General features: G+C 41.5%; 2 protein-coding genes across 4 annotated transcripts in view; one reads left to right on the forward strand and one right to left on the reverse strand.

Moving 5' to 3' along the window:
- The window catches only part of si:ch211-202f5.3 (uncharacterized), a 6,635-nt gene extending 2,619 nt beyond the window's left edge, over positions 1-4,016 (reverse strand). Inside the window, exons 1-2 of one of the 2 annotated variants that reach the window (XM_062030912.1) lie at positions 3,829-4,013; positions 3,461-3,617 (exon numbers count right to left, since the gene is read on the reverse strand). The gene's annotated coding sequence lies outside the window, so the exon portion shown is untranslated. Of the gene's footprint in view, positions 1-3,460; positions 3,618-3,828 lie in introns of both variants that reach the window. The other variant, XM_062030913.1, reaches the window with a different exon arrangement.
- Positions 4,012-13,689, forward strand: part of fer (fer (fps/fes related) tyrosine kinase) — a 16,308-nt gene continuing 6,630 nt past the window's right edge. Inside the window, exons 1-6 of one of the 2 annotated variants that reach the window (XM_062030908.1) lie at positions 4,012-4,213; positions 9,380-9,498; positions 9,719-9,850; positions 9,916-10,089; positions 13,281-13,380; positions 13,465-13,648. In XM_062030908.1, coding sequence (XP_061886892.1) covers positions 9,430-9,498; positions 9,719-9,850; positions 9,916-10,089; positions 13,281-13,380; positions 13,465-13,648 — 659 coding nt within the window. In that variant the 5' untranslated portion in view covers positions 4,012-4,213; positions 9,380-9,429. The remainder of the gene's footprint in view (positions 4,214-9,379; positions 9,499-9,718; positions 9,851-9,915; positions 10,090-13,280; positions 13,381-13,464; positions 13,649-13,689) is intronic. The other variant, XM_062030909.1, reaches the window with a different exon arrangement.

Consider the following 13,689-nt stretch of genomic DNA (forward strand, 5'->3'; position numbering starts at 1 on the left):
TAATATGTATGTATTATGCATTCATGTGCAGAGCACAGACCTTTTACATGATATATCATATCAAATATATCATATAAATTGGCAACTTTAGAAACTAGTCAGCGGATGCAACTTTATGAATTATTATATTACTTCAATTTTTAACTTTTTTGAGGGGATTAATATTGGCCAGTAGACTACAGGATAACTAGGAGGATGGTTTATTAGCATGCGTGGCTATGAGGGACTTTTAATGAGACAATATTGTTGTTAGGGTGGTACAATATACCGGTACTGGTATAGTATCGCGGTACTAATGAATCAAAAACGGTACTATACTCTGTTTGAAAAGTACCGCTTCCCGGGCATGACGGCGCGTCGTCACGTCATGACATTGCTGGTTTTGCGAGCATAGGAGCATGTTCGGCAGCGCACAGTCACAGAGTACTTACAAGCAGACACAGTGTGTAGACAGAAAAGGGAGAACGGACGCATTTTGGTGTAAAAAGTAAAGATAAAGGTGAAGTTATAACACTGAAACACCCTCAGGAAGAGGTGCTTTAAGACATGGCTAGCTAGCTAGCAGCTAAAATCCACCCGCCGTCGGCAGTGTTTTAGCTACTTCTAAATCCCTAATCCTCGCCTCCACGGTGACAAATAAAGTACGTTTCTTACGAATATCATTATCACTGCAGGACGAGGAATAGCTAAACATGCTTCACTACACACCGTAGCTCACCGGCGTCACAATGTAAACAAACGCCATGGGTGGATCTACACCTGACATCCACTGTAATGATACCAAGTACAGGGGAGTATCTAGTTGATACTACCCTCGTCCCTGGACACATGAGGACTTTGAATATGGCCAATGTATGATACTGTAACTACTTGGTATCGGATCGATACCTTAATATGTGGTATCATCCAAAACTAATGTAAAGTATCAAACAACAGAAGAATAAGTGATTATTACATTTTAACAGAAGTGTAGATAGAACACGTTGAAACAGAAAATAAGCAGATATTAACAGGAAATGAACAAGTGGATTAACAACCCATTTTTACAGTTTGTCCATTATAATGTTGACAAAATAATAGATTGATAAATGACACAATATGTTACCGCATACGTCAGCAGACTAATTAGGAGTCTTTGTTTGTTTACTTACTACTAAAAGACAAGTTGTCTAGGATGTTCACTATTTTATTTAAGGACAAACTTGTTCTTGGATTGCAATAATAAACATAAGTTTAAAGTACCTTAAGATTTTTTTGTTAAAATAAAGCCAATGATGCCATTTTTTGTGGTCCCCTTTACAATAAAAAGTACCGAAAAGTATGAAAATACATTTTGGTACCGGTATTAAAATATTGGTATCGGGACAACCCTAATTGTTGTGTTACAAACTTTAGCGTGGTGTTGCTACCTTATTTGTGATTACTCCAAGCTGATGATTGGATCCTACTTGTGTTTTTTGTTTGTTTTTTTAAGTGTAGCAGCTGAAACTGAATGTTTCATAATTGCAACGGTCAGCAGGATAAAAAAATATATTAATAGCCATATAATTTGTCCAGAATTTTAGGAACCGGTACCAAATACATACATCCCTAAGTGGGACACTTCGAGGAAGTGACACATTTTTGAGTCTGTGGAATTATTTGTTCATGTTCTGGTTTTTCCACGCCAAATTCCTCCAAGCATGCCTTTACTTTGTGCAGTGGAAAGAGATAGGGTTTTCCCCTTAAGCACATGTTTCAAACTCAAGGCCCGGGGGCCATATCTGGCCCGCCGCATCATTTTATGTGGCCCGCAAAGGCCTGGAATTACCATGCGTCTATTTCTTTCTAAATGTAGCCCAACTTTCTATTTTGACAGAAAAAAACACATGCAATTTCGTATATTTTAAACTTAATCTAATATTGCAACAAATATTATATTATCGCACATTTCAAACATCAAAATAATTACTTAAATATCTCCTTCACTCACGATTTTGAAGCAACTTATCCATCAAATTGTACAAAGTAAAAATTACTTTTCAGTAAAAACTGGTAGCTCAGTTGCCAGAATTTTACTGTAAAAACACACAACAAAAAAACGTGTAATATTGTTTTCCCATTTACAGTAATACACAGTAAAAACAACGAACGTAGATTTTACAGTAAAACAGTGTACATTTACATTGTAAAAAAACATTGTACATTTTATGGTAAAATTTCGGCAGCTAAACTTTACTCTAAAATCTACATGTTTTTCCAATGTATGTAAAAATATATAACATGAATTTACCATGAATTGATTAACGTGGACCGCAACTTAAACAAGTTGAAAAACTTATTGGGGTGTTACCATTTAGTGGTCAATTGTACGGAATATGTACCGTACTTTGCAATCTACTAATAAAAGTTTCAATCAATCAATCAAAACAATAAACAATTGTGTAATGAAGCCATTTAAAATGTGTACCGTATTTTTCGGATTATAAGTCGCTCCGGAGTATAAGTCGCACCGGCCGAAAATGCATAATAAAGAAGGAAAAAAACATATATAAGTCGCATTTTTTAGGGAAATTTATTTGATAAAATCCAACACCAAGAATAGACATTTGAAAGGCAATTCAAAATAAATAAAGAATAGTGAAAAACAGGCTGAATAAGTGTACGTTATATGAGGCATAAATAACCAACTGAGAACGTGCCTGGTATGTTAACGTAACATATTATGGTAAGAGTCATTCAAATAACTATAACATATAGAACATGCTATACGTTTACCAAACAATCTGTAGTAGCAGGTAGCATCTTTTTTTTTCACAATGCACTTCTGCCATGACCCGCCCCCGCCAATTTTTTATTGGTTGACGTGTGTGACGATTGCTGATATACGCCTAATCTCTTACGTAAAAGAGATAAATAATATTATTTGATATTTTACGGTAACGTGTTAATACTTTCACACACAAGTCGCTCCAGAGTATAAATCGCACCCCCGGCCAAACTATGAAAAAAACTGCGATTTATAATCCGAAAAATACGGTATAATATTCACTGTTATAATGGCCCTCTGAGGGCAGCTATAACTGTGATGTGGCCCCCAATGAAAATGAGTTTGACACCCCTGCCCTTAAGTGTTCCCACAAAGTTGGAAGTAGAAGATTGATTGATTGATTGATTGACTGCTGTCTCCCATTACTTAAGTCTATATGGTAATTTAGCAAACAAAGCAGAACACTTCCTCATAGATAATAGTAACACAATGAATGGCAAATGAAGTACAAGTTCAAGTATATTAAAGTATGAGTAACACAATTATTTATAGACTTAAAGTACATATTGAACCAAATTTGGACCTTACATAACACTGTCATTGTAATAATAATAATGATAATTCAATGAATGACAGTTGAATTGCAAATATATAGTTCAGGAAACAACAAATTAATAAATATTCTAGATATGAAAGCAAAGTTGAACTTGCCTTTAAAGAGCAAACTTCTCCTCTTCTGAGTGGAAAACAAGACAAGCTTTCCCAAATGTTTCTCTTTTCTTCCCTCACTCAACCGCCCTAACCTGTTCAACTGGATGCCACTCCCTCCTCTGTCTGTAGCCACGCCCACTGGTCACGCCCCCTTTACCTGGACAGGGGGAGGGGCCGGGGGTTACCATTATAACTAAACTTTTTTTTAAAAATTTCATTTCATTTTTTTATTTATCTCCTTCATTTATGTGCATCTTTGATCGATAGACAATTACATCTCAGCAACTAAACACACATTTCCACACCAATGCCTGAGAAGGAGCAGGATGAAGAAAAATCTTATATTTTCCTTTGATCACATGACTTACTTTTATGTTGAAAAGTCAGACCCGAACATTCACAACTACCGAATGTTGGCGTTTCGTGGTTATTTTCTGCTATCACACACACAAAATAATGATATTCTGATTATTTGCGTTCGGGTGTTAATGAAAAAACATGAAAAATATGAGAAAAATGTTAAGTATTCGGAGTTACTAGCAAAATGGCGTCCGGCTCGCTTTTTCTTCCGTTTCCGCCGGAAGCCCCTCCCTGTTAGCTGTAGCTGCTAGCTCTACGGGGGGACCATAAGTGGGGGAGAAACTGTCAAACTGGGAAGAAAAGTGGGCTTAAAGGAACGAGATGAGCGCGGACAAGGACAGCAGAGGACCGCGGTGACCGAGTGTGTCCGCCCCCAAACGACCACCTCTCACGGTGGGTTAGTTGGACACAAATGGGCCAAAGTCGCCGTTAATCCCCGAATTCCTCCATTCCTTTCCTCCTTTCCCTCGTCGGCACCTCTATCACCTTAACAAGTCACTAAGTCGTCGGTGTTTTCATTCTTTGTGTCATAAGTCCACTTTGTTTGCTGTTGTTTACTTCTTGGCACTCGAGTTGTACCCGAATGTGTTATTATGCTATGCATAGATGCTCGTTTTATGCTATGTACAGTATGCTACGTCTGCTAGCTGTCTGTTAGCCTCACCTCTTTACACACTTTCCCGGATTGTTTGAGTTTAGGTTTATTTTCGAACATGCATGCATACAACATGATGCATCACAATTTCCAGTTTCTCTTTTCAACATGTTCGAAAAGGAGTAGGAAGAAGCACAGTAGAGATGTCCGATAATGTTGTTTTTTTTGCCGATATTGTCCAACTCTTAATTACCGATTCCGATATCAACCGATACCGATATATACAGTCGTGGAATTAACACATTATTATGCCTAAATTTGTTGTGATGCCCTGCTGGATGCATTAAACAATGTAAAAAGGTTTTCCAAAATAAATCAACTCAAGTTATGGAAAAAAAAATGCCAACATGGCACTGCCATATTTATTATTGAAGTCACAAAGTGCTTTTTTTTTTTAACATGCCTCAAAACAGCAGCTTGGAATTTGTGACATGAGAGCATGAGGAGGTTGGGGGGTGGGGTGGGGTGGGGGCTGTATATTGTAGCGTCCCGGAAGAGTTAGTGCTGCAAGGGGTTCTGGGTATTTATTATGTTGTGTTACGGTGCGGATGTTCCCGAAATGTGTTTGTCATTCTTGTTTGGTGTGGGTTCACAGTGTGGCGCATATTTGTAACAGTGTTAAAGTTGTTTACACGGTCACCCTCAGTGTGACCTGTATGGCTGTTGACCAAGTATGCCTTGCATTCACTTGTGTGTGTGAAAAGCCGTAGATATTATGTGACTGGGCCGGCACGCAAAGGCGGTGCCTTTAAGGTTTATTGGCGCTCTGTTCTTCTCCCTACGTCCGTGTACACAGCGGCGTTTTTAAAAGTAATACATCTTACTTTTTGAAACCGACACCGAAAATTTCCGATATTACATTTTAAAGCATTTATCAGCCGATAGTATCAGCAGTCCGATAGTTTATTTAATCCTACCCCAATTTCCAGTTTCTCTTTTCAACATGTTTGAATAGGAGTAGGAAGAAGCAGGGCTTATTTAATCCTACCCCAATTTCCAGTTTCTCTTTTCAACATGTTCGAAAAGGAGTAGGAAGAAGCAGGGCTTATTTAATCCTACCCCAATTTCCAGTTTCTCTTTTCAACATGTTCGAAAAAGAGCAGGAAGAAGCAGAGTTTATTTAATCCTACCCCAATTTCCAGTTTCTCTTATCAACATTTTCAAAAAGGAGTAGGAAGGAGCAGAGTTTATTTAATCCTACCCCAATTTCCAGTTTCTCTTTTCAACATGTTGGAAAAGGAGTAGGAAGAAGCAGGGCTTATTTAATCCTACCCCAATTTCCAGTTTCTCTTTTCAACATGTTTGAAAAAGAGCAGGAAGAAGCAGAGTTTATTTAATCCTACCCCAATTTCCAGTTTCTCTTATCAACATTTTCGAAAAGGAGTAGGAAGGAGCAGAGTTTATTTAATCCTACCCCAATTTCCAGTTTCTCTTTTCAACATGTTCGAAAAGGAGTAGGAAGGAGCAGAGTTTATTTAATCCTACCCCAATTTCCAGTTTCTCTTTTCAACATGTTCAAAAAAGAGCAGGAAGAAGCAGAGTTTATTTAATCCTACACCAATTTCCAGTTTCTCTTTACAACATGTTCGAGAAGGAGCAGGAAGAAGCAGAGTTTATTTAATCCTACCCCAATTTCCAGTTTCTCTTTTCAACATGTTCGAAAAAGAGCAGGAAGAAGCAGAGTTTATTTAATCCTACCCCAATTTCCAGTTTCTCTTTTCAACATGTTCGAAAAGGAGCAGGAAGAAGCAGAGTTTATTTAATCCTACCCCAATTTCCAGGTTCTCTTATCAACATTTTCGAAAAGGAGTAGGAAGAAGCAGAGTTTATTTAATCCTACCCCAATTTCCAGTTTCTCTTTTCAACATGTTCGAAAAAGAGCAGGAAGAAGCAGGGCTTATTTAATCCTACCCCAATTTCCAGTTTCTCTTTTCAACATGTTCGAAAAGGAGTAGGAAGAAGCAGGGCTTATTTAATCCTACCCCAATTTCCAGTTTCTCTTTTCAACATGTTCGAAAAAGAGCAGGAAGAAGCAGAGTTTATTTAATCCTACCCCAATTTCCAGTTTCTCTTTTCAACATGTTCGAAAAGGAGTAGGAAGAAGCAGGGCTTATTTAATCCTACCCCAATTTCCAGTTTCTCTTTTCAACATGTTCGAAAAGGAGTAGGAAGAAGCAGAGTTTATTTAATCCTACCCCAATTTCCAGTTTCTCTTTTCAACATGTTCGAAAAGGAGTAGGAAGAAGCAGGGCTTATTTAATCCTACCCCAATTTCCAGTTTCTCTTTTCAACATGTTCGAAAAGGAGTAGGAAGGAGCAGAGCTTATTTTAAAAGCATCCACCGTCTGTGGTGCCCTCAGGTGGTCAGGGAGAGCGTTCCACAGACTGGGAGCGGCGGAGCAGAAAGCCTGGTCTCCCATTGTTCGTAGCTTTGTCCTCGGAGGTTGCAGGAGGTTAGCCTGTCCGGAGCGGAGGTGTCGGGTGGAGGATTTGGGGGTGAGCAGTTCTTTGAGGTAGAGGGGGGCATTTCCATGGAGGCACTGGTGGGTTAGTAGGGAGACTTTGTATTCAATCCTGAGTGAAACAGGAAGCCAGTGAAGGGATTTGAGAATTGGTGTGATATGGTCGTATTTCTGCCCTCTCATCAGGATCCTAGCAGCACTATTCTGTATGTATTGCAGCTTCTGGATGTTCTTGCTGGGTATCCCGACAAGAAGTGCGTTGCAGTAGTCTAGTACTTTGTAAACACTTTAAGTTTGAAGAGTTTCTTGAAGTGGATCATATTAGTACATTGTTTGAGTGCTTTGTTTAATCCATTCCATCATTTAATTCCACATACAGATATACTGAAAGTTTTAAGTGTTGTACATGCGAACAAATGTTTTAAATTAAATTTTTCTCTAAGATTATATTTCTCTTCTTTTTTTGAGAAGAATTGTTGTATATTCTTGGGTAGCAGGTTATGGTTTGCTTTGTGTATAATTTTAGCTGTTTGCAAATTCACTTATGTCGTGGAATTTCAGTATTTTTGATTCAATAAATAAAGGGTTTGTATGTTCTCTAACTGATCTTTTTTGTAACACCGTTAATGAATGAATTTGTAGTTATTTCCCCATATTTCTACACAATAACTCAGACATGGTAACACTAGCGAGCAGTAGAGAATATGAAGTGATTTTTGGTCTAGAACAGACCTGGGCATTCTGCGGCCCGCGGGCCACATCCGGCCCTTTGTGCGTCCCTGTCCGGCCCGCGTGAGGCCAATCATAAATTACAAAATAAATTTTAAAAAGTATCTTATGTCGAGTGTGCAATACAACGGTGCTGCTTTTGTTTTGAAAAGCGTTATTTGTATTACTTCCGTGTGGACTATGCGCGTGCGTGATTGTGAGTGAATGTGAACAGCTGCAATCACAAATTACAAAATAAAGTTTAAAAAACATCTATGTCGTGCGCGCAATACAACTGTGCTTCTTTTATTTTGAAAAGTGTTATTTATGCGCGTATGTCCGTGTGTAACCTGTGAGTGAAGGTGCACAGCGACAAGTGATGCACGGTTTATACCCGAGACGCTAAAAAGAGAAAAGTTGAGGACAAATGGCGTGTTTTCAACAAGACATGGACTGCCAAGCAACGTTCCCTCTAAGGTGCGCGAGCAATTGCGCACTGCTCAAGCGTCCTCTGCGCACAGCAAATATATGCCGCGCACCAAATCAAATCCCATCTGAATTCTAAACAAAATAAACACATTTATTCTGTGTAATTTTGCAATGCAACTCTGAGTGACAGTGACAACAAGCGGCCCTAACGGTGTTCGTCAACACCGTTCAATTGAACACCGTTCAATTATTGTAACGTCTATCGAGATGCTTCGAGGCCAGGAATTATATTGATCACTTTATTGAGCAAAACTGTTTATATTCGGCCATAACCACACCAAAAACATGAGTAAAACACTTCTATCTCGAAAAACTAGTCATTTTCTGCCGTACAAACCAGGCCAAAACCAACTTGTCATCTGTCACCAACACGCATACCACTAAACCACTGGTGCGTTTATGGCCACACAAAAAGTCGGACAACTCAAACACCACACAAAGTTACACTATGACTCCTCAGTCATACGTGTGCTTATTTTACTGTCATTTATTATTAATGTTAATTTATTTATATTAATCATGGAATGCTGTTACTAGAGAAAGTTACAGGAATGCACACTTCATCCTATGCTTACATTTCATTGTGCAACATGAGGATGTTTAAGGGGAACTAAATGTGATCTCTGAAAGGGGTACAAATGATTTCCAAAGCAGTGCTTTTGGTATAAAGTTAAGTTAGGTTAAATGAAAGTATTATTATTAATTATTATTATTATTATTTATCTTACGATATATATCAAAAATAATATTGAGCAACATTTAATTGAAATATTGTTGATGTGGCCCTCCAGCAGTGCTCGGGTTGCTCATGCGGCCCCTGGTAAAAATTAATTGCCCACCCCTGGTCTAGAACCTGTTTTGCTTTATTCATTATTGACATGTTTCTTGCTACTTTATGTTGTATATTTTTTACATGAGATTTCCAGTTCAATTTATGTTTTTACAGCATCGTGCATGTACGTAATGATTCACGTCGCTTCTTGGACTATCTTTGGCTCTACAAAGTATTTAACGCATGACAGTTTGTCATTGCAAGTGTTAAATTGCTTTGCAAAGTGTTGAACCAAATGTGATCAATTGAAATCATGGAAAGTTCTTACACTTCCGCTGTGAGGACTATTTAAACAACACAGTATGTTTGAATGACAATTGCAAATGTCAAGAGCACTATTCAATTCAGAAACCTAATTTTATGATTTTTATTTTGTGTGTTCAGTCAACGGAGTCTCTTGTCTCTCTCCGCAGTAGGATCATGCAATCTTTCCTCTCTTGACCGCTAAATTTGCTGACACAAGATGGGCTTTGGTCGGGATCTGAGAAATTCCCACGAGGGATTGCTGAAGCTGCAGGATTGGGAATTAAAGGTACCAATGTCTTGCCTCTACACCTTGAACAATGTGTCTACTTAAAAGAATCCAATTGATTGACTTATTGTGAAAGGATGATGAGTATTGCGATTAAATGTATCAATCCAATTGGATTCTAGTTCAATCATGAATAAGCAGACGAGGACAAAACGTGCATGTGGTGTTTCCAAACGAAGTCATGTCAGTCAGTGGGTGTGACCAGGATGTTGTCTTACAGCTGCTGGAGGCCGTCAAACGTTTCATGACCCTGCGCGTGAAGAGCGATAAAGAATACGCCGCCCTGCTGCTCAACATGACTCAGCAGATGGAAAAACATGACGCGGCAGACTACGTCAGCACCGTCAGCAAGGTGATGATGGTCACACGGCCTTTGTTCTGGCGCCTCTGATGACCCGTCTGTGTGCGTGTTGTCAGTCTTGGTCGCAGGTGGTGCGTCAGACGGAGGTGCTGGGTCGTGTCATGAGGAGCCATGCTGACGACCTCAACTCGGGTCCTCTGCACCGCCTCGCCACGCTGATCCGAGACAAGCAGCACGTGAAGAAGAGTTACCAGAGTCTTCATCAGCTGCTGGAGAGCCACAACCACAAGGTCTGTCGGGAATTAACACAAACCTTTGACTCCATCCATCCATCCATCCATCTTCAACCGCTTATCCGGAATCGGGTCACGGGGACAACAGCTCCAGCAGAGACCCCCAGACTTCCCTTTCCAGAGCAACATTAGCAACTTTCTCCTGGGGGATTCCGAAGCGTGGCCAGGCCAGAGAGGAGATGTGATCTCCCCATCTGGTCCTTGGCCTGCCCCGGGGCTCCTCCCAGTAGGACGTGCAACGAGGACCTCCCTAGTAGGGTTGGGTATCGAGTATCGATTGGAACCGGGACTAACTTTCCGATTCTCCCGGAATCGTTCAAAAGTTTAAATTTCGATTCCTAGTTTCGATACCCAGTCCGCCGACCGGAAAAAAAGAATACGTCCGCCGACCGGAAGAAGAAGCCGCTGAACACCAACGAAGAAGCGCCCACCGCCGGAAGTGTTAGCATAGCCGAGCCTATGTAGCCGAGCGAGTCAGTCAAGCATGGATAGCGGGCGTCGGCGGTCGAAACTGTGGCTTTATTTTACTAAAAAAAATGAAATATCGGCGAAATGTAACACGTGCGACAGGACTGTTTCGTGCTTAGGAGGGTGCACGTCGAACATGATGAAGCACCTCCGAGTACAAATAAATGCGTGTCCCGTCTTCGACGCGCTGCGCCGGCCGTCCTCCTTTGCCTCTTCCTCTGGCTTCGACGCCCAGCCTGGCACCTCGGTGACTGCACTGCAGTCCGAATACGGTAAGTAAAACAATATATATGCAATAAATAATGTGTTTTGCGCCAACGTCGAGGCAGCTAATAAATTAGCCCGCATATTTTTTCATAGACAATTTACAACCTGCTAGCCAGGCTCCGCGATGTGCTCAGCGTACTCCGTTCACCGTAGCGACAATGGGGAAGATGTCGGTGCCACAGACGGAAGAGTGCCACAGAAAGGTCACTGCACACATAGTCAAAAGACTGCATCCCTTTTCAGAGGTGGAATCTCCAACATTTAGGTTAGTTAAGCAATAACGTTAGAGCTAAGCTAATTGATACTGGGCTAAACAGTAACAGCAACATTACATGTTTGTTTATGTTTGCAGGGATATGGTGAAAACTCTCAACCCAAAATACATACCACCTTCCAGGGACTACCTGTCAAACACATTGACCCCGGCATGGTACAAGAAGAATCGGAATCGAGAATCGTCCGTAATCGGAATCGAAACAAAGAATCGGAATCGTTCGAATTCAAACGATACCCAACCCTACTCCCTGGGGAGACTCTCGTGAGGCATCCGCACGAGATGCCCGAACCACCTAAGCTGGCTCCTTTCCAAGCGAAGGAGCAGCGGCTCTACTTTGAGTCTCTTTCGGATGACTGAACTTCTCACCCTATCTCTAAGGGAGATGCCAGCCACCCGTCTGAGGAAACTAATTTCGGCCGCTTGTATCCGCGGTCTTATTCTTTCGGTCATGACCCACACTTCATGACCGTAGGTGAGAGTAGGAATGTAGATAGCTCGGTAGACCGCAAGCTTTGCCTTCTGGCTCAGCTCTCGTTTCGTCACAACAGTGCAGCAGAGAGACTGCAATCCATTCTCCGGCTGATTTCCTTCTCCATCTTTCCCTCACTCGTGAACAAGACCCCGAGATACTTAAACTCCTCCACCTGGCACAGAGTCTCGTTCTCTACCTGGACTGAACAAACCATGGGTTTCCTGCTGAGAACCATGGCCTCAGATTTGGAGATGCTGATCCTTATTCCAGCCGCTGAACACTCGGCTGCGAACCAATCCAGTGAGAGCAGAAGGTCACGAATAGGGTTGGGTATCGTTTGAATTCGAACAATTCCGATTCCGATTCCTGACTATTCTCGGTTCCGATTCTTTTAAGAGGCAGGGTCAAAAAAAAGTTTAGGATATTTTAAATGAGCTAGCTAACCTACAGTCTTTCTGAATGAAATAGTCTGACATTCTCCATCAATTTTAATTCTATTAACTTTTTATGAACTTTACTATAAATTCCTCACAGGGCTGTTTTCAACTAGAATATAAATATCAAATCTATGAACTTGAATATAAATATGATAAATTATGAATACATTTTCCCAGGGGTACACTTTCCTCAAGAGAGCTTTATTTTTGAAAACCTCATGAAAACACATTTACACATAAGTGTATGATGCTGCAGGAAACCTCATGAAAACACCTTTACACATAAGTGTATGATGCTGCAGGAAACCTCATGAAAACACCTTTACACATAAGTGTATGATGCTGCAGGAAACCTCATGAAAACACATTTACACACGCAAGTGTATGATACTGCAGGTACTTAAAAATGTTGCCGTGCTCCCACTGATGGGCTAACCTGGTGCAGAAAAGCAAGTAAACAATAAGAAACAACTTGCAAAACCCAGTCCAGATTAGCAGCAGGTACAGTATAAAATCAGAGACAGTTCTTGTTTAGGAAAATGACCATATCCGCCTTCTCAGGCAGGATGCGTGAGCCTTCTGGACAGATAGTGTCTCCTGCTGTGGAAAATACACGTTCGCTGGGTGTGGAAGAAGCTTGAACGCATAAGTAGGAGAAAGCGAGATCTGACAGCAAAGGATAAGTCTTTTGTTGGTTCCACCGGACCACCACCATGCAGCAGGGTCGTCAGACATAAGTATCGGTGGAACGTCCTGGTACATCTGCAGCTCTCTCTCCACTCGTTTCTTGATGGACATGGAGCTCTGTTATTTCGCGGTTATTTCATTTTTTTTTTGTAAAGTAAAGCCACACTTTCGACCGCCGACGCCCGCTATCCATGCTTGAGCTTGACTGACTCGCTCGGCTATGCTAACACTTCCGGCGGTGGGCGCTTCTTCGTTGGTGTTCAGCTGCTTCTTCTTCCGGTTCGGCGGACATATTTTTTCCCGGTCGGCGGACTGGGTATCGAAACTAGGAATCGAAATTTAAACTTTTGAACGATTCCGGGAGAATCGGAAAGTTAGTCCCGGTTCCAATCGATACTCGATACCCAACCCTAGTCACGAACCGATGGTGCCATCAGGACCACATCATCTGCAAACAGCAGTGACGCAACCTTTATCCCTCGAGACGTATACCCTCTTCGCCATGGTCACGACTCTGCCTAGAAATCCAAACCTTTGACTGACAACAACAACCTTTCAGTGACACGGTTGTTTTTGCTAGGTTACTAGGAGTGACCTGGACAAGCTGAAGTCCACGTATCGTCAGCTGAGCCGGGACGCCAACAATGCCAAAGAGAAATATCGAGAAGCTCTCAGTAAAGGTTTGCTCTTATTTTGTCAACGTCACGAGCACTGAAAGGTCTGTGGAACTCTTGTCAGCAACAATTGTGATCGATGTATTGCAGGCCGGGAGGCAGAGCGTGCTCACGAGCGTTACGACAAAGCGATGGCCAAGTTACACAACCTGCACAACCAGTACGTGGTGGCGGTGTGCGGTGCGCAGACGCAACAGGAAGAGTACCAGCGGCGTGCGGCGCCCGCTTTGCTCGACGCCCTGCAGAGGATGCAGGAGGACATGACGCTCGCTCTGTGGGTGACGTCACCACGCTGCCAACAATGAGCAGCGGAGC

This window comes from Entelurus aequoreus, linkage group LG21, assembly GCF_033978785.1.
Source record: "Entelurus aequoreus isolate RoL-2023_Sb linkage group LG21, RoL_Eaeq_v1.1, whole genome shotgun sequence".
Taxonomy (NCBI): Eukaryota; Metazoa; Chordata; class Actinopteri; order Syngnathiformes; family Syngnathidae; genus Entelurus; species Entelurus aequoreus.